Genomic DNA, 24,664 nt, shown 5'->3' on the forward strand with positions numbered 1-24,664 from the left:
ATGTTACAGCATAACTATTCAGACTTCACAGTTCTGTAAATTTACTTGCTTGGATGCTTCTGCTAATCTTGGTAGAAGAACATCCTTTTCCGTGATTTCATTTCTTCTTATGCCTATTTTGACCTTGAACCACATCTCTTTAATGGAATTCAAAAAAAAAAAAAAGAATATGGAGGCAAATACATGCACTTATTTCCCCTTTAAAGAAATGAATGCTTAGGCCTCAAGAGATCTATAAATCCATGCAATATATATTCATATGCTACTTGTCAAGAACTTCAATGATGCTGCTTAAAAAATAGAAATTAGTGATTTATATGAGTGCCTTACTCGACCATTCCCTTCAGTACTAGTATGAAAAAAGTATACTTTATTTTCTTCTTAGAGACTACAGGCGTAGGTTTTCGCAAAATAAGTTTGACTATTTACTTTTCATACATGGCACCAAGTATTGTTATATAAAATACCTCTTTTATGTAGTTACAGTCATCCTTGAAGCTGTGTTGCGAAAAGAGCGACCAAAAGTCCTTTTGACATGCATATTAAAATCTTGCTTCGTTGATAAAGACACCATTATTGAAAGAATCAAAATTCAGGCAAGTTGTTTCCACTTCAAGTTTTTTTTTCCCGCTTTTTTTTGTTATTGTTACGTTTTTTTTTTTTTTTTTTTTTTTTGGCAGCTTGACCAATTTCTTTGAAAATTTGTTATATAAATGATCTTAAAAAAAAAAACCAATTTTTGAAATCTTTCACTTCTATAAGTGATAATTCTATTAAATATCAAAGATACACTGCATTGCTGATAAAGATTAAATAAATGCTTCAAATAAAAAAAAATCACATGATATTTATGCTGAGCAAGCTCTGCAGTCAAAATCCTTTAAAATCTCTGGTTTATCAAGAATCTTTGATGATCATTGTGTTGTTAACCTGTAACTTGTGAATATTGTTTTTTAAACATCCATTATTTCTAAAGAAAAAAAAAAAGAAAAAGGAAACAGATTTAATTGAAAATGTTGAATATTCTATACAATAATTACCATAAGGAGGAGCTTCAAAAAGCAATACACGTTTTCTATTACAGGAGAGCAAAAAAAAAAAAAAAAGAATTATTATGTTTCAGCTATAATTACAACACAACTACTACCGTCCTTTCTTTTTATTAAAATTAACGTGTTATTCTAAAGTAAATGACATAAAGTATGTGGGTATATAGCAAGATAGGTAATATGGATGTTATAACACTAGGCAAAAAAAAAAAAGAGCAATTCTGGATCTACTTACTAATATGGAAAATTGTTTTTAGTAAAATGAAGATCATGTGTTGTTGCCAAAACACATGAAAATGTTTATACCAAGATTTTATCATAAATAAGGGCAATAAATACATATACACATTTATATATATATGTGTGTATGTGTGTATGAAACTAGCCCGTTTTTAATAACTAAAAGCTGTTATTACACGGTTTAGTTTAAAGTATCTTTTATTCCTCTTAAATTATAATAATTTGTTAATGTAAATAGAACAAATTATAGGCAATAACACGTGTGACGTCCTCCTCCGTAAGTATTTTTGTTATCATTATTTTTTTTTTTTTTTTTTTTTTTTTTTTGGGGAAAGGAAAATCTTTCTAATGTATGATGCACTACACTAAACTTTATTTATTATTATTTTTTTTTTAACAAAAATTCATTATTTTCTACCTTCTTTTTTTTATTATTATTTTATTTTATTTTTTGTTGTTGTTGTTGTTGTTACTCTAGTTTTACAAGATGACAGTAGAAGATGAGAATTCATATGATTATGTTTTTAAATTAGTAGTTGTTGGTGATTCAGGTGTAGGTAAAACAAATTTACTGGGTCGATATGTTCATGATACATTTGATTTTGGTTCGAAAAGTACGATTGGCTTGGATTTAACAATAAAGCATATGATGATAAAAGGTAAAAAAATTCGTGTACAAATATGGGATACTGCAGGACAAGAGCGATATAGATCCATTACAAAAAGGTAATAATAATGATAATAAAATAAAAAAAAAGAAGGAGGAGAAGAGACAAACGATAGGTATATGGGCGTCCTTTTTTTTTTTTTTTTTTTTTTTTTTTTTTTTTTTTTGCTTTGTTTTGTTTTGTTAGGTAAGGTAGGTAATATATGTCATATAGATATTATCGTGGTTCAGTGGGTGCTTGTCTCGTTTATGATATTACAAAAAGGGAGTCATATGATAATATAAGTCGATGGTTAAATGAATTTAAAATGAATGAAGCACATCCTGACAGCGTTATTATGCTTATTGGAAATAAATCGGATCTTCAAGACAAGCGTACAGTAACACAGGAAGAAGCCATGAATTATGCAAAAGAACATGGACTTTTATTTATGGAAACAAGTGCTTTGGAAAGTACAAATGTAGAACTTGCATTTGACTCTGTAGTGAATAATGTATTTGATAAATTATCCGGTAAAATTGCAACAATGGATGATAAGCGAGCTGAAATTATGCGTGGACAAGCAATCGATTTAAATCCTCCGCTAAATACTGATTCCAAACACCCAAATCAATGTGCATGTTAACACAAAAGAAAATTAAATTAAATTAAATGACTCTTTTTTAATAATAATACCCATTCCTAACCTTAACTCTTTCATTCTAATAATGATTATATTAAACTACTTTGGTACCCAGTTCTTTATCATTCATAATGTAGACTACGCATATATATTCTAAGCAGATTCATAAATAAAAAAGATCAATGACACTACTTACTACTCCTCATATTTATTTATTTCAAGAAGAATTTAACTTGAGAGTTATTAAACTAATTAGAATGTAAACAATCATTGTTGCCCATAAAATGGACCAAATAGATATCAGTTAATGTGCTCGTTATACTTGAAGAATAGGAATTTTATACATCTAACAATATTCACTCATACTAAAATGATGACTTGAGGAAAGAAACCCCTAGCTTTTTTTTTTTTTTTTCAGCATCAGCAAGCGAATCACTCATTTATTATCAAAAATGTTCTACAAAAAAAAAAAAAAAAAAAAAAAAAAAAAAAAAAAAAAAGTCAATTAAAATTGGGTGTGTGTGTGAAAAGCAAAGTCATCATGATAGACTGAATTCGTACTCTAATTAGTGAGTCCAGTAGTGTTATAAATAGAACAAGACTATCATGAAGAAAACAAAACTGTTGTTGTTGTTTTTTGTAGAGTAAAATAGATACTACTTTTTTTTTTGAAGGTAGTAAACTTGACTTTTTATTTTAATTTTATATCCGTTTTTCTTTATATTTAGTGTATCTATTTACAAATTGAACATACTGTAACAAACTTTACGAAAAAAAAATAAAGTTATTTGGACTTGATAAAAGGAAACCCTGTATGCAGTGTATTTGCATATGTAAAAATAATCTTTTATGTTCAATTGTTATTGCTAAAGTAAATCAATGCTCATATATTCTTGATTATAAACAGACTATTTTTGTATTATAACTAAATTAAATACATAACGACTAATTAAAGAGCAAAGGAAGGTAATAATTTTTTTTTCTTGATTGAGTGACCAATGTGGCTATATATTTTTGACTCCATTAATAAATCTGAATTTCAATAAATATCATGCCACAATTTTTATCAATGCTTTTTTTTTTTTTTTTTTTTTTTTTTTTTTTTTTTAACAGACCCGTCTGTGCCCCTGAGCAAAGTTTAACCCCACCAGAAAAAAAAAAAAAAAAAAAAAAAAAAAAAACCTCTAAACTTAAACCTAAAAGGAAAAAAAAAAAGTCCTCCAAAACTAACCTTTCTCTTCTTTTTTATTTTCATTTATACTCGATTTAAAAAAAAAAGAGAAAGAATTAGATAAATGGTTATGTCAGATTCTTCTATACCTACTCCACCTTCAAAAGTGGATTTCCTCATAGTTGGTGGAGGTCCTGTTGGATTGTTAGCAGGAAATTTAATTGTTCAAGCAGGATTTACAGTTCGTATTCTCGGTAAGTTGAACTTAATCTTCAGAAAGTATATTCCTTCCAATTCATAAATTATATAAATATATGTGTATACCATATATATATATATATATATACCTATTTATTTTAGATATTGAATATGAACCTAATCATTGGGGTCGTGGTGATTGGATTCATGGTCGTACCCTCGAACTTTTAGAAAGAGCTAATTTAGAAACTGAATTATTAAAGACAGGTGTTAAAGTTGAGAAGCTATCTTCTTATATGAATGGCAAGTTACAAAAGGAAATCCCTTTTGTACCTGAAGAAATCGAATCAAAACACAAGTAAGTTAGCGAATGATGAGTTATATATATACATATTGATTATTTTTTTTGGGGGGTTCATATAGCTATTTGCTATGTGTGGGTCAACATATTACTGAATCAAGTCTTCAAAGTAAATTATCGCAATATGATATTCAAGTAGAAAGACCTACAACTGTCGTTCATATGGATCGTGATGAAAACAAAGACAGTGAATATCCAATCAAAGCTACTGTTTTAAATCTTGAAGAAGGCAAAGGAGGAACTGAGGAAGTGAGATGCAAATATGTATTAGGATGTGATGGTGCACATAGTGATATACGTCAACAACTTGGTATTACTAATGAAGGTGAAACGAGTGAAATACATGCAGGTGTACTTGATGCTTTAATAAGAACTAATTTTGCTAGCCGAAAAGAAGTTTGGTACGTGTGTATGTTATTATTATCATTATTATTGATATTGTGACTAACGCATATACATATACACAGTATTGTACAGAGTAATTTCGCTAAAACAATCAGTATGTTTCCTCGTGAAAATGGGTTAACAAGAATATTTGTTCATTTTAATGAAAATGAACATGAACAAAGAAAAGAGCAACATAATCGAAATAAGATTCAATTAGAAGATATCCAAAGAGAAGCCAAAAGAGCATTATTACCACATCGAATTGAATTCTTAGGTATTTTATATTGGTCTATTTATGTTGTTGGACAACGATATGCTTCTCGAATTGATTCAGAGGATAGACGTGTCTTTCTTTGTGGTGATGCAGCTCATTCTCAGAGCCCTACACTTGGTCAAGGTGTCAATACAGGATTTGGAGATGTATTTAATTTGGTAAATTTACTTATTTAGTCATTTAAACATGTATATACATACATACATACATATGCATACATATATATTTATACATATTTATATACATTTATATCTATTTTTATACATATCTAGATTTGGAAGATTTGTATGGTTGAAAGAGGTCAACTAAATCGTAAATATTTATCCACGTATCACAGTGAAAGATGGCCGGTAGCACAAACTGTACTGAGTATCGATAAAATGGCTGCTAAAGCTGCTGCAGGCCATCAAGCAGCCGATTATTGCGAAGTAGTTGAAAAGAACCGATTATTTACAGCTGGTTATGGAATTAGTTATGAACAGAACAGCAAAGATGAGGTAACGCTCATCTCTAATTCAGAAGAAGATAATGATGATACAACGGATAATTATTGTGTTCAACCTGGTATGCGTGCCCCTAATTTTAAAGTATTTGGTTATGCCTCTGGTAAAAAGACACGTCTTTTTGATATTCATAATGATCTAAAAGAAGATTCACCTAATTGGCTCTCCTTTACCTTATTTGTCTTTGCTCTTGATCTAAGAGCAACTCATGACATTATATCATCCCTACTGAATGAAATTCATAATAAGACAACTGACTTATTACTACCTCCTATGCATATCGTCATTGTCACCACAAGTACTGCAGATCAAATCTCTACCTATGAAAAATGCCTTCTACTAGACAAGGACAAAATCGTCATTGATAAACTAAATCAAACACAATGTCATCGATTTTATTATCAAAAGCAACATTCTTCTCGTTATCATCATTTGGAAAATGAAAAGGTGCAAGCTATTCTTGTCAGACCAGATGGTTATATTGGCCGTATTATAAGAAGTAATGATGGTATCATGATCAGTAACAAGATTATTCATTATTTTTCAGATTTATTATAACTTGAATAGAATATATGCAGCATTCAATAAATAAATAAATAAAAAAAACACCTTTTTATTTAAAAGAGAAGAAAAAGGGCCTGATTTGTGACTCTTATTTTGTTGTCTTTTATTCAGATTTTTATTTTTTGTTTTTTATTTTTTGTTCATTTTCTGAAAAAAAAAAAATGAGCGAAATAAATATAGCAGAAGATATGGAAACACAAAATACAACAGACACTATTTCAATTAAACAAGAAAATTCGCTGGAACAAACGAATTTAGAAGATAAAGAATGGGATGCAGACATGGAATTAGCATTGTTGAATGCCATTTCGCGTTGTAAACCAGTTGGTACACTATTTCTTTATTATATTTTGTATTTGTGTAAACACTCATAAATAATAATCAGGAATTCATAAACATTTCCGAATCATTAGCATTCAAAAACAATTTAATCAACATAGTCCAATACCATGTTCAATAAAAGATATTTGTCAAAAGTTAAGCGAATTTTATGGCATGGATGCTTTAGATGAACTTGTAAGAAGAGAAAAAAGAATAAAACAGTCCTAATGAGTTAATTAAACAAATGTGTTAGGAAGAAGAAGATGAAGAACAAGAGGTAGAAGAGCAAGAAAAAAAAAAGGGAAATATACATGAATTTTCATTACCACTTGAAGATTATGAACAATTAATATCCGAGCATAGACAAGATGACCAATCGATATCATCTGTTCATGAAGAAAGTACATCACCTACCTTACCTCCTGCTAAACGCACGCGAACAAAAAGAGATTCTTCTCCAGCAAATTCTGTTGCTGATTCAGTGACTTCTACTCCTGAGCCAGATGAAAGTGAGTATTTCCTAAAGATATATTCATATCTTATTTAACCCCCCCTCTCCACTCTATTCTATTCTTATTATTATTTTAGATAAATCAGCAAGAAGAACATCAAGGGGTACAAGAAAGTCAGAAGCTACACCCGAACCAAACTTAAGAAGTAGTGGGCGTAGAGCAGGAAGATCATCTAGTACTACATCAACTGTAACTCGAGGAAATAAAAGACAAACTAGTAAACGTAAATAAACATGTGAAGCTCGAATATATCGCCTTCAAAAAGGGAAAATGCCGTTTTATTATTATTATTATCATAAGCTATTAACATCATTGGCTGATCCAATCATTATGTAGTACACTGTTATTGAGCTACATTTGACTTCATATGAATTCATACCTGTGGCCATCAAAAAGCAGCAGGTATATTAAAAGTAGAATATGACTTTATCTTTCCAAAAATATATATATATATATATATATGTATATATTTCAAATACATGATAATATCTTTAAGGGCGTATGCAGTTTACCTGTCTTTATTTTTCTTTATTTTTATTGTTTTGTGTCCATATTTTAAACCAATTTATCGAAGATAGAATGAGCAAGATAACTACTACAGGAGGGACATTTTAATATATTTCTTTCATCTATTAGAAAGAGTAACATAAATACATATATAGCAAGTAGCAAGAAGAAGATAACATTAAAATAAGCTCTATTATCATTATTATTATTTAAGAAAAACTTGCAAACGTGACAGACACAAAGACTGACCATAGAAAGAAACATAATACTGATCTAGAGTTGACCATATAAAGGGATTATTTGATTCGGAGACACTGATTATTGAATTATTTAGTCACTTTAAAAAAAAAAAAAAAAAAAAAAAAAAAAAAAAGCAAGACAGAAATGAGATGACTTTTAACAGATACAAAAGAAATCCATGTTGTCTTATTCATGCTTATTTTTTTTTTTTTTTTGAATCAAGATGACTATGTAAGGGTCGAATAATTTAACAAGTCAAAGCCAAATACAAATTGTTACATCTGCAATAGTACAAATATGAATGGTTTTTATAGAGATTTCTTTGCTGCTAGATAAAGTATTGCTAATGACATTCAATGAATAAAATATGTGTGCGTCACTAACAATCATACGCAGGATAGGGGGACTATAAGGAACATCGCCCCACCCCCCCTAGCAATTATCCCAAACTTTATCAATCAAATTTTCTCTTGGTTTAAATTTAAAAGTAACAGAATCTGTAATAAAAAAGTTCATATTATCAAGTTAACAAAGATAAAACGACAGTTCATTAAACTATTCTATTTACAATATATAATATTTATATTTGAAAGCATCTGAGAAAACAGTCCAATAGCTATTTTCCCCCTTTTTTTTTCTTTTTCAATAGGTTAAAGTATACGCATAAAAACAAAGCATAAATATAATGACTGCCTAAAAACTATACATTTGTATTCATTTGATGTGAAGCTGAAAGTTTAAATTCCTCCTCCTTTTTTGATACTATAGTATAGTCTTTAAACGAATAGAAAAAATTGAATAAAAGTAACCAAAAAAATACAAATATCAAAGTGATTTTATCAGTAAAAAGCCTTATTGGAGTTGTATAATAAAAGTCAAAGCATATCATTCAATGGTACAACGGAATTGAATTCAAAAGTAATACGTTTTCAGACTTCTAATACAAACTACTTGTGAGGCTATTATTGTATTAAAGTGATCTACCTTGATCTTATATTTAATATATATATATATATTTTCCTTATCATTGTATATTAATGATTTATTTCTAGCTCAATTCAATTTTTTTTTTTTTTTTTTGGTCTTGTTGCTTATTTTTAATTATCAACTGTCTTATTTTAGGTTATAAAGTAAGTCTCTTATTTTTTATTGGTTATTTATATTTTTGATTCAACAATTGGGGCTCCCCCCTTTTTTTACTGCTTTCTATTGTTATCATTGTTTTATTTAAATGACCTACAAATTCAGTACTCCACAAGTATTGGTAGCAGTATCCCGGTTAGATCAATCTAACAAGTAACCAATTCAGTTTTGTTAACACAAAAAAAAAAAAAAAAAAAATTAAAAACGAGTATTTAAAATTTTATGTTTCTTTCTTTTTCTCCTTTTTTTTTTTTTCTTTAAACGTTCGTTTTCCTTACCTCTTTGCCTGTCAATAATCATTATGGCGACAGAAAGAAACGTAGCCAGTGTTAAAACACCAACAAAACAATACAATATTGACGAGGCAATTGAAAGAAACTGGGAGATCCCAGACTTCACCATCAAAGAGATTAGAGAGGCTATTCCAGCACACTGTTTCCGTCGTGATACTTTTAGATCATTTACCTATGTATTTCATGATGGTGTTATTATTGCAACCTTAGCCTATTTGGCCTCTTATATTGATACAATTCCTAACGTGTATGCTCGTATTACATTATGGCCATTATACTGGATTGCACAGGGTATTGTTGGTACCGGTGTTTGGGTCATTGGTCACGAATGTGGACATCAATCTTTTAGTCCTTCAAAGGTAATACATATAAATATATATATATATACATTTATATGTATATACAATATGAATGATAGGTTATTAAAATTACTCTTATTTAGTTTATTAATAATACTGTTGGATATATTCTTCATACTTTATTATTGGTCCCTTATCATTCCTGGAGATTCTCCCATTCTAGACATCATAAAGCTACAGGTCATATGTCAAAAGATCAGGTAAATGAATTTTTTTTTAAAGGAAAGGGCGGGGTAGAGGATATAGAAATCTTAATTCTCACTATTTTTTATTTTTTTTTTTCTTTTTAATAGGTTTTTGTTCCAAAGACTCGCTCAAAGATAGGCTTACCATCTCGTGAAAAAGATACTGAAGGAGATGGACCTCATGAAGCACTTGAAGAGGCACCTTTGTTTATTCTTTATCGTATGGCTCTTATGTTCCTCTTTGGTTGGCCACTTTATATCTTTTGTAATGTCTCTGGTCAAAACTACCCTGGTTGGGCCTCTCATTTTAACCCTAACTGTGCTATCTTTGACAAGAATCAATACTGGGATGTGATATCGTCAACTCTAGGTACCTTATCCATGATGAGTCTTTTAGTTTACTGTGGATATGTCTTTGGTCCTCTTGCTGTCATTAAATATTATTTCATTCCTTACTTGAACGTTAACTTTTGGCTCGTCTTGATTACTTATTTGCAACACACAGATCCCAAGTTGCCTCATTATCGTGAAAATATCTGGAATTTCCAGAGAGGTGCTGCCTTGACCGTAGATCGTTCTTATGGTTTTATCTTGAATTATTTCCATCATCATATCTCTGATACTCATGTTGCTCATCATTTCTTTTCAACTATGCCTCATTATCATGCTGAAGAAGCAACTGCTCATATCAAGAAAGCACTCGGTAAACACTATCATTGTGATAATACACCTATTCCTATTGCTTTATGGAATTGTTGGAAGGCCTGTCGCTTTGTTGAAGATGAAGGTGATGTTGTCTTTTTTAAGAATTAAATTATTTGAATATATTATATGTTTGTATAGCAGATTCCATCCTATTTTTTTTTTTTTATATATATAACATACCTAATAAATAAATATGTATATAAAAAAAAATTTCTTCATTCAATATTTTCGGTTGAGTTTGAGACGCTTTGATTTTTTTTTTTTTTTTTTTTTTTTTTTTTTTTTTTTTTTTTTTTTTTAGGAGACGATTACGAATTTTATTTGGACGAAATGATTGGAATAGGATAGGTATACTAAGACTGTAGATATATCAAGCCAACAGTTATCCTTCCAGTACCTACTCATTATGCCTCAGTAGTTCTAAAAAAGCATTTCTCATTTTCTTTTAGAGTGTCCACAGAAACTCATTATGTGGACTTATGATTTTTGATCTATATGCCCTTAGTTAACCTTCACAGATAAATATATATACAAAATACTCAGTGTCGATTTCACATACCTCCTTGTCTTTTTCCGTCATAATATAGCAATTATCTCATTCTCATCTCAATTATTCAGTATACCATTTAAACATTCTGGTGTATAATTTTCACTAGATACAGTAGCAGATCCGGTAACTTCTAGCTTTATAAGTCAATGTCAATAATACTTCAAAAAAGGCATTTAGAATAGAATATTTTCTTTTAAAGAATTAGTAGTTACCAGAAGCCATTCATATCAAACTAGTATCAGGTTAGTAACAGCCAGAACCACACTTTTTTTTTTTTTTTGTAAGATTTGAATGAGGGCATATAGTATGGTAACCATATGTATTCTAGTGAGAAAAAAAAAAGAGACATCATTTAAAACTTCAGACACATCTACAAATGTAGTGAAATAAGAATGAAATGTTGGTAAATTCGAGTACATCTTGTTATTGGCTTGAGATTAATAATAATTAAAAAAAGAAAAGAATAGAGTTTTAAATTAAGAATAAGCTGGTTTTATTAAGATAAATAGGTAGTTGTCTTTATATAACTTTTTTTTCATGACGTTGCTGGAAGATTCTTGAAGTATGCTTTCAGCGAGATTCTTAGCAAAGGGAAAATTCTAGCTTAGGGTCTACAAAGCGTAATTGGAATCCAATAGAGATGGGGGGAAGGGAAATTAAATTCAGAAGACGACTTGGGTTCGTGACAGTACCTTTCATAAATAATTCTATCAAATCTATTAAATAAATATATTAATACAAAGGCAGAAAAGATTAAATAAGGGATGCTTAACTTTAAAAGATTATTTGTTAGCGTCTTTTTTTTAAAAGAAAACAGATCATTCTGCTGCACCAGTGACTAATTCCCCCAATCTGATTATTGATCCGATACTCTGGTTACCCATGACACACAGTGAGCGTAGTCGAACTATTCGATGGCGTCCTGGTTAACTACCCGGAGGAATATCTAAGGCCTGTCCATATCATCCTTATGTACATTTTTAGTCGATCACACGCCATTGAATGCTTGTACATGCACACTCGTTTATTCTTGCTACGATCAATAAACAGATCCCCTATCCTTTCTTTAAAATCATCTCCTTCAACATAAGTACCGAAATTCTCAGGATGTTTCTGCCTGGCTTTATCGTTGGTCAGTTATGCGCATCATTTTACAGGAAATGGATTACTTAATGCACGATAAACTACCCCCTCCCACTTCTTGATCCAGGCAAGAAATGACTCAACTGATTGTCCCTTTAAACTTGTTAGCACTATTCCCCCCTTTCTTTCTCACCTACTCTTCTTCCTTCCCTTTACCTTTTTAACTTTTGTCCCCGTAAGAGGACTTTTAGATGCTTTTTTTTTCGCATAATTTGAACTGACCTAGGCAATCCAATATAACAAAGATATTATGTGCTCATAGGTCGCTTTATAAATTTTAATTTAAATAAAAGTGTTTAATCGTAACTACACTACTACTGTTGTTTAAATTATTTAATTCTCCGATTTCCCCTTGATTTTTTTTTTTTTTATTTGAAAAAAAAAAACAGCCGAGTAATTTTTTTTTTTTTGTTCAAACATGTCATATTCTATTCCAGATACAATTCATATTGGATCCCGAATTCAAATTGAAAATGAAAGAGCTACGGTCAAATTTATTGGTGTAGTAGGTAATTCAAAAGGTGAATGGTTAGGGATTGAATGGGATAATCCTCTTCGTGGGAAACATGATGGTACTCATGAGCAAGTAAACTATTTTAGTTGCAGGTATGAACAACATCAATATTACATTCAAACTTTCACGCTAAATAATTAATATAAATAATAATAAAAAGATATCCTACTTCTGGATCATTTATTCGTTATCATCCAAAAAAGATATCAACAGGCATTTATTTCTTGACAGCGTTAAAAGATAAATATTTAGAAGATTTTGAAGGAGAATATGATGAATCAAAAGATCGCGGAGAACTATATTGGGGAGGAAATAAGAGTATTAAAGTAGAAACCTATGGTTTCAAAAAGATTCAACAATCTCAAAGGTATTATTTATCGTTTTTTTTTTTTTTTGTAATTGTATGCAATAATAATAATAATCATGTTAGACAGTTGAGTAATTTAAAGGTGGTTGGTTTAGCAGAACAGCTTATTGCTTTTGCAGGTGCAACAAACGAAATTAAGAACACAGAATTAGGTAAAATAGTGAATCAGCATATTTCATTATTATCATTATTAACTTTCCTTCAAGCAATTGAGGATTTGGATTTATCTAGAAATCTTATTTCAAACTGGGAAACAGTTTCTGAAATAGTATCTCAATTACCTCGATTAGAAATCTTAAGAATCAAGTAAATGAAAAAAAAAAAAGAATATATATTTTAATAACGTACATCACTTTTAACACATCTATTTTTTTTTTATGTAGTCAGTTACGATTGACAAGCCCACAACCAATACAAAAGTTTAATTTAGACAACCTAAAAACATTAGCATTAAATCAAACATTAATATCATGGAAAGATGTCGAAATACTTGCAACCTCATTATTACAATTGGAAGATTTACAATTAGGTGGAAATGAAATTAGTGAGTTAAGCAGTGTCAACTTTCCTCAGTTAAAATGTTTGAATTTAGAAAATAACCTAATTCACGATTGGAAAGAAGTTCTTAAACTTGGAACATTACCAAAGTATAACATATATATACATCACGTTTTTATTATGCCTTATTTATCTTATCTTATAGGTTACAGACATTATTTTTAAATGATAATCAACTTCAAATCATTGAAAAGCCTATAGGATTATTCAAAGAATTATCTTTTCTACGTATTGAACGCAATAGGATTGATAATTGGGATAGCATAGATGCATTGAATTATTTCCAAAACTTGACTAAGCTTAGATGTAAAGAAAATCCGATTTTTAAAGGTTAGTAGTAAGTAAATAAATTAAAAAAAAAGAGGGCTTATGTTTAACTTGTATGAACAATATAGAATTAGATAAAGAAATAGAAACAGCACAGGTTGTTGGAAGAATTAAGAACCTATCAAATGTTAATGGTAACACGGTAAAGTATGTTTGTATTTCAAAGAAAAAGGAAGAGGGTCTAATTGGTATAAAGTTAACACATAGGGAACGTATAGATTTAGAACGTTACTATATTAAATTATGTACAAAAGATGGCTCAAGTCATGAAGCTATTGCTTTAATTCATCCTCGATATAATGAATTATGCGCAAGTAAATTCAATCCATATTCTTAATCAGATTGACAACTAATTATCTATATATATTCTTGAATGATGAATAGATCATGGACAACCTGATTTAGAAATACAATCAAAAGGACCTTCAATAGCATTGAAAGATCGATTGATCAATCTAACATTAACACAAAGGAAAGTTGTTGATTTGACGTCTATTAAATTTCAAAAACATCTTCCAGCTGTTTCAAAATCAATGACAAAAAAATTTTTACCAACAATGACTGTAAGGAATACAAAACATATCATTCAACGCTTACTAAAGATACCGGCAACGAAACAAGCTTTGTATTTATTACAGCCAATATTAAATAACAAGGACCATGATTTGATGGTGATGGAAATTACAGATGATTTGAGAGATTTAAAGTTTTACGGTATAAATGATGGAGATGAAATATTAGTTTTAGAAAATGAATAAAAAAAAAAAAAAAAAAAATAGTTTCTATGACGCTAACGTACGAAACTAATAAATAAATAAAATTAATAAATAATATTTACATGATGTATCAAGATAATAATTTTTACTTACAAGTACAGTATTAGGCTGTGAAGTCATTGTTGATGAAGTTGCATTGGTAGTAGCAGTTAATGTCATCTTTGGTTGCTGTATTTTCTTCTTATTAAATATATTCCATTCAGATACAAAATATTCTATACTTTGAGCAGCCACCTCACCTCCATTATGAGGTAGTTTTGATTGAGGATCCTTACATGTACCAGACATGTGTGAAGCACGTTCTATAGCTGAAGCCCAATGACCAGCTTCAAAATCTTCTCGAGATAATTCAACGGCACTACCTTGATCTGACATTAATTTTAATAGACCCAGTTCTTCAATAAATTGAGGTCTAGGTACATATACAAAGGGTGTACGATGACCTATACATTCAGAACAAGTCCCATAACCTAATTTTCCTAATAATACATCACAAGCATTTGTAAGGTCAGGTACATAAGCATCCTTAGGAGCTCTATAAAATCTCTCTGGCATAGGAACTGATTTAGGAGCAGCACATACAATACAAATCCAACCAGAAGGTAATGGATGTTTCCTCCCTACCCAACCATCTTGACCCAATAATTGGCCACCAAATGATAAAAGTAGAATTTTATGCGACTTGTAAATTTCTTTCGGAATTTTCATTTCCTCCAATACTTCTTCACGCGGTCGTCTAAATTTACGGAAAACGAGAGGGACATCAATGATTTGTCGTACAAATGAATTTGACTGAATATTTGAGATAGTTGTACAAGGCAACTGAGTTATTCCCTTTCTTTTTTGAGTAGGCACAATCGCTGATGTATTGTCAAATGAAGGGATACGAATTGCACCCGGTAATCGAATTAAGAGATCTGCATATCGATAATCGGCTATAATTTGTTGCACCATATTTTGTATTTCATTATCCAACATATCTCCTTCACGTAATCCTAAATAAACTTCATCAAATGTAAAATTACTAGAAATTACAGCTGGGATATTAGCTTTATTGGCTGCTGCACTATAGGAGGGAGGGAAATAATAATATGAGTAACAGTTATAATCATCGTCTCTCTCTCTCTCTCTCTCTAAATATATATATATATATATATGTTTATCTAGTCTATATTTATATACCATACCAAGGTAAGAAAGGTGCATCACATATAACACAATCAGCATGTACACTTTGTAACCATCTTACTTCATTTTCTATAATACTTGTTCTCCTATTCAAAAATGATTTTAAATTTTTAATTGTTTGTTGACGGTCAACAGTGTAAGGTAATGGTTGAACTACTCCAGCATCAATATCTGCATGTCGATACATAGCTCCTACTTGAATAACACCTTGAAATATAAAGTCTGATGCTGTTGAAATAACATAGACTTTATGTTTGGCTGGTAAATTTAAAATATCTATTATAATTTGATTGGCACGAGTTGCATGTCCCCAACCTAATATAATAATGATGAATATTTGATTGACAACAAAATCTCTATTTGACTTTTTTTTTTCTTTTTCTTTTTTTTTTTTTTTTTTTTTACCATGACCAGAAATATAGAAACAAAATGTCAGCGATTTATTTAAACAACTTGAAATAGAATGAGCAGTTAATCCAGTCATTAGGAAAAATTAAAATAAACTAATGTATTTAAAAACAAGTTAAAAAAGTTTCATAAGAAAAAAAAAAGGAAGTACATGTATTTATTGCTTACCTTGTTTTCTTTTTTAAAAAAGTTGAAGAAGAAGAAGAAAAAAAAGCATCCTATTTTTATATTCTGTTTGTTCTTTACACTTAAAAAGCGTAATTTGTTCTGCAAAATTTAAAATACCGCTTTATATATTTTCTTTTTTTATTTTAAAAATAGATGTGGATCTATTTTAAGTTTTTAACCTTATTACAAGACCAAAATGGTCAATTTTATGCAACCCAATTAAAAACGTTTTTTTGAATATCAATCTCTAGGGCAAATCAAATGAGGTACATATTAATGATATCTCTTCTTATTACTTGGCAATAAATTATATATCTCTTTCTACAATAAGAAGACTTATCATTTGATTTGATATGTATCAAAATCGTTTATATATAGATAATATCAGTTATTACAATGACTGTTCCAATGATGACTAAGTGAATGTTTCTTTAGTTAATCTTCTCTTGTATTGTATTATAACACTAAGATTATTTATCACTAAGATTGGTTTATATCTTATTATAATCTAACTCATGTATAGATTTTATACATTTATTTTATGAATAAAAGTTATTACCATGAATTAGATAAAATCGAAGGTTTTCATGTCCCGTATATTACAATATTTTAGCTGTAATAATCTAAAATAGTGACTTCAACATCAATGTTCGTTTTACAGCGAACTAAATTCGTTTTGGTTTCTGACCAAAGTTCATTTTGTTCATTTTGAATTTTCTTTTATTATTATTATTATTATTATTATTTCGACTTTTTGAGTCCATTGCATTTAGATGAGTAACAACTTTTTTTTTTATAAAGATGGATGAGACAGTATTATGGATGAGCAAAGGAATGATGCAATAAACTTGGAAAAAGAAGTTGTCCCTTACAACCTTGGCACTTTGATGACCCCATCTTAGTATCGAGCTTTTCAAAGCCACTTTTATACTCAAGCTACAGAAGAGATTGACTTAAAGATGGAGAAAACCAGCTGATGAGTTAGCAGAAAAAATGTCAAGTGGCAGAAAGTACAACATGTACTCTGACAAACAAAAGTCAGTCTTCTTTTACTTCAACAGAGTCACGCTAAGGAAGGCCACCTCGTCTGCACGTAAGACCCAAGTTGAGATTAGAGAACTTTTGAAGGCTAAGAAAATGAAGACTGATTGGAGACAGGAAGAGAAAGAAGCCTGCAGGAGAAGAAAATTGTCTATAGGAATTGCCACTGGACATTATAGGAGGTTTATTTCCAAGACACTGAATAAAATGGTCAAGTTCCCTGAAAATATGGGGATGGTTTCTCCAATTTCAAAGAATGGGGTTTGTAGCTTCAATTGACGCTTTTGGAAACCTCAAAGGGTGGAAATCATCTTCACCCCCCCCTAATATAGGGAATTTGAATTCTCAGTTGACAATATTCAGGTGTCGTTTGTTTGCTCTCTGAACCAAAACATGTTAGAATAAAGAGGTCCATTACGTTAGCATTTCTAGAAGTTGATAACCGATTACTTTGTTGTATTTGTAAAAGCAATGGGTTAAATATAATTGCAAGATTTAACTATTCTTCGATCCAGATGATATAGAGGTGTAGATTAATTGTAGGGTAGGAAAGAGACATGAGTATTTTCTTAGCTATTTAAGTAATAATTATGATAGATTGTTTGGATAAAAATTGGACTTCAGGCTACTGTCTTCTCATGAATAAATCACCTATACATAAGCCTGTCGTTATCAGAAAACTTATTAAGAGCAGAGGTTACATGTGTGCGTATCTACCGCCCTCTATTTTTCCTTTCTAATTCCAATCGAAAAATTTTAGTCAAAGATATATTTCGCTTCTAAAATAAAAAGTTTTAATTTCATCTGACTACTAATATAATCCAAATTCTGATTAATCTTAAACACATTAATTTCATTAGTCATGTTGTTAGTATTATGATTGTAGTTGTCCTTATAACCAAGTTAATAGAAATAAGCTATTATTTATTAAATAATAAAAAGGTTATTCAACTAAAACTAGTGTATTGTACTTCACAGCATCGTATCCATTCTACATTTAGTTTTAATAACAATCATTGTTAAAGTAATCGATTATTAAAAAAAAATAATTATATTCATTGCACTATGTAATAATAAGAGTTCAATAGGGTTATGACCGTTATATACAATTACATAATTATTTATACAAGTCATACATACTATTTATATGCATCTATAATGTTGAATATTATTATGTAATAATAACAGTATAATATGGACAATGAGTATTATTGATAAAGCTGGAGTATTCACTATGAATTAATATTAACGCGTTGCTTATCCCAGAGATAATAGTTTGTTATATTTCATTTCCAGTAACAGCGACAGCTCAGGGAGAATAAAGATAGAAATAGATCTTATTGCAAGCAGAATTGTTCAGAGACATAATGCTTTACTATATCAGTATTCACTTTTCCAAATCATACTTCCATTAATATCACTTACATTGCAGAAAAAAATATATATATATAAATAGCCTTTGACATTTTTCCGTATTCCTTTTCCTTTTGTACAATTTTTGTATCATCATTATCAAATAAACTACACGAAGCTTTCGTAAGCATGTCTTTTCTGTTTTCTCTTTTTCATTTAAAGCAGATGGCGATATGATGGAAAGAAAAAATAAAACTAAACTTAATTCATGTCGACAGTATAAGTTCACTAAAATTTATATCATACAATACCTTAGCTTACAATTTTATTTACATATTCTTACAACTATTGCTATCTCTTTTTCGTATATCCAAAGTAAATTGCTTCAATAACCTTTCAAGCCACTTTCTAGATCAGAATATTTGAAAATTCATGAGTTACTTTTACTGCAAACATTACAACATATTGATTTGATATAATATAGCATAACTACTGGGTGACAATCATGACTATCAACTTTTTTTTTTGTTGATTTGTCTTTCGTTTAATGGCTACGACCACATTTATTATTTCTAACAGATATATACTCTCCACCACTATCCTTCTCTCCCTCACCCTCTCTCTCCACATTGTCCTTTGTGCTCTAAAAGAGCTTCTTTATACTTTTATATATATACATCTGCATTGAACTAGTCTAGGCGAATTTGGTGAATAAAATACTCTCATTCAAGTACGTACATAAAAAAAAACAGTAGTTTCCAAACTCAGACAATATTTATCAACAAGTTTTGATATCGTCGCTACTGTGGAAATCTCTGATATTTGCTTTCTTTTATAATTTTATTTTTATTTGTATTCTTATTTTATTTTTTTCTTTTCTTTTTCTTTTTCTTTTTCATCTTTGATTAATTAATTCATTCATATTCATAACATATATGGTTACTACTTGCACTGTTCATGGCGCTTGGGCAGTGGTGTTAACAAGTTCGAATAATTATATCAAAGGGGTTTTTGCCTTAAAACACGCTTTACACACTATATGTAAAAGCTCATATCCTCTTTTGGTTCTGTATACATCCGCAGTTAATGATGAAATAGTAGAGATATTAAGTAAAACAGGCTGTATTACAAAACGAATTGATCCTATTCATCCAAAGGGTAAAGTAGAATATAAAGCTGAACGGTTTACTGAAACATGGACAAAGCTAGCAGTATGGAGTCAAGTAGAATATGAGCGTTTAGTATTACTGGATGCGGACATGTTACCACTTCAAAACATGGATGAACTGATGCAGTTGAATTTGCCAGATAAGGACTGGGTAGCGGCCTCGCATGCATGCATATGTAATCCACAAAGGATCAAGCATTATCCATCCTTTTGGACACCGTCTAATTGTGCTTATACGCATTGTGATACCTTGGCCTGCATGGATCCTAATTTGGCCAAAAATGAAGCCAACTACTTTAATAGTGGATTAATCGTATTAACACCAGATAGTGATAGGTTCAACAAGATGATAGATTATTTAAACAGTATTGCAGATCTTAATATATATCCTTTTCCAGATCAAGACTTTCTAAATGAAATATTTAAAGATCGTTGGATACCGATATTGTACATTTATAATGCTCTAAAGACACTTGAATCAGCGCATCATTCAATGTGGGATATTGATAAAGTGAAGAACATTCATTATATTCTATCAAAACCTTGGGATATATGTGTAGATGATGATCTACCTTATTCAGAAAATAAGTATAAAGAGTTATACAAGATATGGTGGGGTATATACCTTGATACTGTCCATTTTAATATGCTAGAGAAGAAGAAAAATTAGTCATACAGTGCATACACTCTCGAGTGGAACATTTTTTGAACTCCATGGTACATTTTTCGAAAATAAAATGGAGTATTTAGCTAATTAAATTTGAACGAACATTTTTTTTTTTTTTTTTTTTTTTTTTTTTTTTTTTTTTTACTTTTCGTAATTCATAATGAGCTTTTTTTTTTCATGAAGACGGTTCCAATAACATTACAAATGAAGATGGAACTGAAGCTATAAATTTCGAGATTGAAGGCAATCTTTACAACCTAAATATACTGACAGACTTTGAGGAGTATCTGAAAAACAAACCTCTGGACGTCGAAATGTCTGAGAACAATAATATAGAAGCTAGTAGTAGTAGTAAAAGCATAAAGGATACTGACTTACCCAAAGGGTAGAAATATATGTTGCACGATGGACTTTTTATTTTTATTGGAAATTGCAAAAAGGCTTTCCTGTTCATGCTACTGCTTCCAGAGCCAATGTGAGCCATAGCACCGCAAACAACTGGTATCAGAAGTATCTAAGCGATCCTGACAACTATGAAATGAAAAAAAAAAGACCGATCGTAGTAGCAGACCTGTTTCTAAGCTGCAGGAGTTCCACGAACAGCATTCGATTCATTTTTTTTTTTGATGAAAATCCATCAGCTGTTATAACTGATGCTGTAGAGAACTTGACTGCGGCTTTTGAAGGGCTTGATATTAAAAAGTCTAGAGCACATGAGTTTATGAAAGACGAATGTAGTCTTTCTTTAAAAGTCGTTACATTGCATCCAAGCCCTCGTAATGATGAAAAAAAAATTAGGAAAGAGATTAAAGTGGGCGTAAGCGTGGATGGATACCGACATGAACTTAACAAAAAAACTGTGTATTTATTGACGAGTCCGGTTTTGACATACATATGAGACGCAGTAGAGCTTGATCTAGAAAGGGTGCCGAGTCTATAATCCCTACTACAAGTGCTAGAGCAGTATAACATACTGTAATTGGAGCAATTTCTGAAATAGGTGTTATTAACATTACTATGAGAGTACCCCCCCGCCTCCTAAAAAAAAAAAATAAGATCCAAGACGGTAAAAAAAAGAAAAACAAAAGCTGCCCTACCCAAATCCTCCCAAACCAAAGGTACAACAACTGGCCACTATCTTAATTTTATCAGAGAGACTGTGATATTTCTTGTAAAATATCAAATAAAAAAATATTATAAAATGAAAATAATAATAAAAAGACAAAAGAAAGTCAACAAGAACGAATAATAGTTCTGAAGTCAATTATTTTTATTTATGAATTTAAATGGATGGGGTATTTATAAAAATTGTTGAAGAAGTCTGAGATAATATGTGAAGCAGAAAAAAAATTGGTTACGATCGAATAAGATTTGTTATAGATAATGAAATGTTAGAAGTTTTTAATATTATTTGATCAAGTGGATCAAGAGAGTTTCAGGAGAATCTAGATACAACTCGTTCGATAATTTTATGATCTGCATGTTTAATCAAGAAATATGACATTATAAATCAGCTCATGACAGATCGAAAGTTTGGCTAAGTTTTATTTATATATAAACATACCATTGAAAAAAAATATGGCAATCGAAGTTAGAGAGATAACAGACTCAAGCTATACTCAAACATTATCAGACTTGGGTATAAGATTATTTTATGACACCTTTTTTGACGCTAATACAGCCTCTGATAAGCAAGCTTATCTTGATGAAAGTTAAGTCATACAGTAGAAATTCAAACCAAGGAATTAGCTGATTCCTCCATGTCTACATTCATGGCATACAATACAGAAAATGATTCGCCTGTAAGTTTTTGTCAATTAAGACAAAACAAGGATGTGTATAACTTTATTCAAGATTCCGATGCTATCGAGCTTCAAAGAATTTATGTGGATAAACGATATATTGGTAAAGGGGTTGGTAAAACACTTTTGAACTCGAGTCTTGAAAAAGTCCGTCAATTATGCAAACAAGCAATGCGGTTAGGTGTTTGGGAGCGTGATCCTTCAGCTATTAACTTTTATACACGTCGAGGTTTCTATAAAGTAGGAAGCTATACATTCAAATTAGGTTCACAAGAAGATACAGATCATATCATGATCAAGAAACTTTAGATTTGCTGTAATATAATTATTATTATTTATTTTACTTAACGTACATTGAAATGAATTGGTTCTATCCCAATGATTACAATGGTTGTAAATAAATTATATAAAGACTAAAAGGGAGATGAGAAGAATGATATACCAAATATGAAGAAGGAAATGTATTTTTTATAACAAAAGTTTCTTTTTTTTTCTTTTAAATCTCTACTGTTGCTACATTTTAGCTCAGGAACAGTATAAATATCTCTTTTTGTAATGAAAAAAAATAATACTCCATAGCAATAATGTTCGTATTATCACTGTCTTCTCTGTAATATTTACGGCTTTTGAAATATAATTCTTAGCCTCTTTTGGCATTCAAGTTTGTAGGCATTGACAAGTATTTGATAATATACTACACAGAACAATAGATTTATTAGGTAATTCATTTCAACTTTTTTTTTTTTTTTTTTTTTTTTGATGAGGCAAAATATAAACTTTAAATGTAATACTGGATAAAGGAAGAGTTGAAATTATTCATTTTGTTTATACAACATCTAGATAACGTTTTAGTAAAATAATAAAGGAAAAAAAAATGATGAATATTCTCAGAAAAGAAATATCCTTGCATTTATTACTGTTACAGTGACAGAATTGTTATATTTATCAACATTTTTTTTTTTTTGAAGTAATCGAAAACATTCTTCTTTACATTAGTTTATAGAGAGATATTCATTGTTATTACAATACTCTTGGTAGAGCTTTTTAAGTCTTTATTCTTAAGTAAGCCATAACATAATGTATTATTAGCTAGAGAAGCTTGCTATTAATTAATTAAAAGAGTCTGTATATTACGTTTACTTGTGATTATTTCCTAAGATGTGGATTAAGACCAAACATAGTAACTATAGATTTGTATCTGTATATGTTTAAAATAAGGCTTTTTAGACACTCTATTATCTTTCTATAACTTGAGGACCATAATTATACAAGGTACATAATATACATTCATATAATATATATAAAAGGGAGGGGAGCGTTTAAAGATTGTTGTTTCTGATATACGATCTGACTATAATAGTATCACGTAACAAGAATAACACTGTTCTTCCTGTATCTATTGCCGTTGCTTGGTAGAATATAACCATAATACATCATTATTCATGTTGCTGCTGCTACTGCTGCTGTAAAAAGAAAAAAAAAAGGAGTCGTTGGTGTAGTACAAAAAACAAGAATAATTAAAAAAATTAAGGGTTCATTTGATTTGGTGGGGAACCCTTGAAGTGATTCGATTCCACAGCCTAGGCTTGGGCTAAATATGCTGCGAATTCTAGTCACTCTCCAAACACCCGTGTTACTTTCATCAGAAATAGAGGATACACATAGGGCTATATTTACTATAAACACCACTGCAAGCAATGAGTATATCTTGTAAAAAATATAATACAGGATATAATCAAATTTTAGCAGTGATTTTTAAATGTTATTATTTTGATCACTTTTTATTAAAAAATGTTTAAATAAAAATAATATTATATTTTGGAGGTTATAATAGTATTCATGTATCCAAAAAAAGTATATCTCTACTGCCATTTTCTATCATTTTATTTAATTTTTAATTTTACAGCTATTTTGGCTGTAGACCAGGAATTTCCTTTATCCGGCATTTCCGCCAATAAAATTACATAAAATGAAAAAAAAATAAAAATTGCGGATTCTGAAAAAGTACTTTAACATTTTTTTTATTTATTTTTCATTTTTTTTTATTCCCCACAAATTTTATATGCGTAACTTTAATTATAGGCTTATAAAATGTAAATTACATTTCAATAATGTAAAATACATTGCAATTGTTTCAAATCATACTTGATGTTTTTTTTTCTCACTCAAGTTTTTACCAAAAAAAAAAATAGTACACGTAATATAATAAAAATATGTATTATAATTATATAAATAAAATAAAGAATTTTTATTATATGTAAATAAAAAAAAGATGTTTAATTAAATTGCATTCAATCTAATCTATTTTGCATTTCAATTAGATCGTGTAATG

The 24,664-nt window shown here is 29.8% G+C and overlaps 11 protein-coding genes across 11 annotated transcripts; 9 read left to right on the top strand and 2 right to left on the bottom strand.

The window, feature by feature from the left end:
- The first annotated feature begins 1,686 nt into the window (after positions 1-1,686).
- Positions 1,687-2,971, top strand: BX663DRAFT_518303 (GTPase Ypt3). Its single transcript, XM_051528854.1, has 2 exons — positions 1,687-2,015; positions 2,171-2,971. Exons 1-2 carry the CDS (start codon positions 1,777-1,779, stop codon positions 2,580-2,582), a joined length of 651 nt encoding a protein of 216 aa, XP_051380319.1. The 5' UTR covers positions 1,687-1,776; the 3' UTR covers positions 2,583-2,971.
- Positions 2,972-3,811: 840 nt separating this feature from the next.
- Positions 3,812-6,121, top strand: BX663DRAFT_518305 (FAD binding domain-containing protein). The gene is made up of 5 exons (XM_051528855.1): positions 3,812-4,004; positions 4,111-4,306; positions 4,372-4,710; positions 4,777-5,128; positions 5,243-6,121. Exons 1-5 carry the CDS (start codon positions 3,875-3,877, stop codon positions 6,029-6,031), a joined length of 1,806 nt encoding a protein of 601 aa, XP_051380320.1. The 5' UTR covers positions 3,812-3,874; the 3' UTR covers positions 6,032-6,121.
- A 48-nt stretch (positions 6,122-6,169) lies between these two features.
- Positions 6,170-7,329, top strand: BX663DRAFT_518308 (uncharacterized protein). Its single transcript, XM_051528856.1, has 3 exons — positions 6,170-6,553; positions 6,612-6,867; positions 6,947-7,329. The coding sequence occupies exons 1-3, from the start codon at positions 6,533-6,535 to the stop codon at positions 7,099-7,101; spliced, it is 432 nt and encodes a 143-aa protein (XP_051380321.1). The 5' UTR covers positions 6,170-6,532; the 3' UTR covers positions 7,102-7,329.
- BX663DRAFT_518311 (uncharacterized protein) lies at positions 7,273-7,727 on the bottom strand. Its single transcript, XM_051528857.1, has one exon. The coding sequence runs from the start codon at positions 7,639-7,641 to the stop codon at positions 7,426-7,428; it is 216 nt and encodes a 71-aa protein (XP_051380322.1). The 5' UTR covers positions 7,642-7,727; the 3' UTR covers positions 7,273-7,425.
- A 1,275-nt stretch (positions 7,728-9,002) lies between these two features.
- Positions 9,003-10,525, top strand: BX663DRAFT_518314 (fatty acid desaturase-domain-containing protein). Its single transcript, XM_051528858.1, has 3 exons — positions 9,003-9,412; positions 9,496-9,612; positions 9,706-10,525. The coding sequence occupies exons 1-3, from the start codon at positions 9,062-9,064 to the stop codon at positions 10,408-10,410; spliced, it is 1,173 nt and encodes a 390-aa protein (XP_051380323.1). The 5' UTR covers positions 9,003-9,061; the 3' UTR covers positions 10,411-10,525.
- A 1,171-nt stretch (positions 10,526-11,696) lies between these two features.
- Positions 11,697-11,930, top strand: BX663DRAFT_518315 (uncharacterized protein; the record flags this gene model as incomplete). Its single annotated transcript, XM_051528859.1, has 1 exon — positions 11,697-11,930. A coding segment is annotated over one exon (178 nt), but the record flags the coding sequence as incomplete, so codon positions are not given.
- A 483-nt stretch (positions 11,931-12,413) lies between these two features.
- BX663DRAFT_488540 (uncharacterized protein) lies at positions 12,414-14,519 on the top strand (the record flags this gene model as incomplete). Its single annotated transcript, XM_051524820.1, has 8 exons — positions 12,414-12,601; positions 12,670-12,876; positions 12,940-13,028; positions 13,083-13,182; positions 13,260-13,523; positions 13,580-13,764; positions 13,830-14,075; positions 14,146-14,519. The coding sequence occupies 8 exons, from the start codon at positions 12,414-12,416 to the stop codon at positions 14,517-14,519; spliced, it is 1,653 nt and encodes a 550-aa protein (XP_051380325.1).
- BX663DRAFT_563259 (uncharacterized protein) lies at positions 14,518-16,335 on the bottom strand. The gene is made up of 5 exons (XM_051532002.1): positions 16,302-16,335; positions 16,131-16,228; positions 15,725-16,040; positions 14,631-15,603; positions 14,518-14,564 (listed from the first exon to the last, which is right to left on the bottom strand). Exons 2-5 carry the CDS (start codon positions 16,207-16,209, stop codon positions 14,544-14,546), a joined length of 1,389 nt encoding a protein of 462 aa, XP_051380326.1. The 5' UTR covers positions 16,210-16,228; positions 16,302-16,335; the 3' UTR covers positions 14,518-14,543.
- A 1,067-nt stretch (positions 16,336-17,402) lies between these two features.
- On the top strand, positions 17,403-18,064 carry BX663DRAFT_411331 (uncharacterized protein; the record flags this gene model as incomplete). Its single annotated transcript, XM_051522297.1, has 3 exons — positions 17,403-17,557; positions 17,898-17,923; positions 17,967-18,064. Coding segments are annotated over 3 exons (279 nt in total), but the record flags the coding sequence as incomplete, so codon positions are not given.
- A 1,473-nt stretch (positions 18,065-19,537) lies between these two features.
- Positions 19,538-20,647, top strand: BX663DRAFT_518325 (nucleotide-diphospho-sugar transferase). The gene has a single exon (XM_051528860.1). The coding sequence runs from the start codon at positions 19,631-19,633 to the stop codon at positions 20,531-20,533; it is 903 nt and encodes a 300-aa protein (XP_051380328.1). The 5' UTR covers positions 19,538-19,630; the 3' UTR covers positions 20,534-20,647.
- A 1,461-nt stretch (positions 20,648-22,108) lies between these two features.
- BX663DRAFT_532459 (acyl-CoA N-acyltransferase) lies at positions 22,109-22,641 on the top strand (the record flags this gene model as incomplete). The annotated part of the gene is made up of 2 exons (XM_051530458.1): positions 22,109-22,241; positions 22,280-22,641. The coding sequence occupies 2 exons, from the start codon at positions 22,109-22,111 to the stop codon at positions 22,639-22,641; spliced, it is 495 nt and encodes a 164-aa protein (XP_051380329.1).
- Between the last annotated feature and the right edge of the window lie 2,023 nt (positions 22,642-24,664).

Source organism: Cokeromyces recurvatus (assembly GCF_025118155.1).
Source record: "Cokeromyces recurvatus strain NRRL 2243 chromosome Unknown BX663scaffold_24, whole genome shotgun sequence".
NCBI classification, from domain to species: domain Eukaryota; kingdom Fungi; phylum Mucoromycota; class Mucoromycetes; order Mucorales; family Mucoraceae; genus Cokeromyces; species Cokeromyces recurvatus.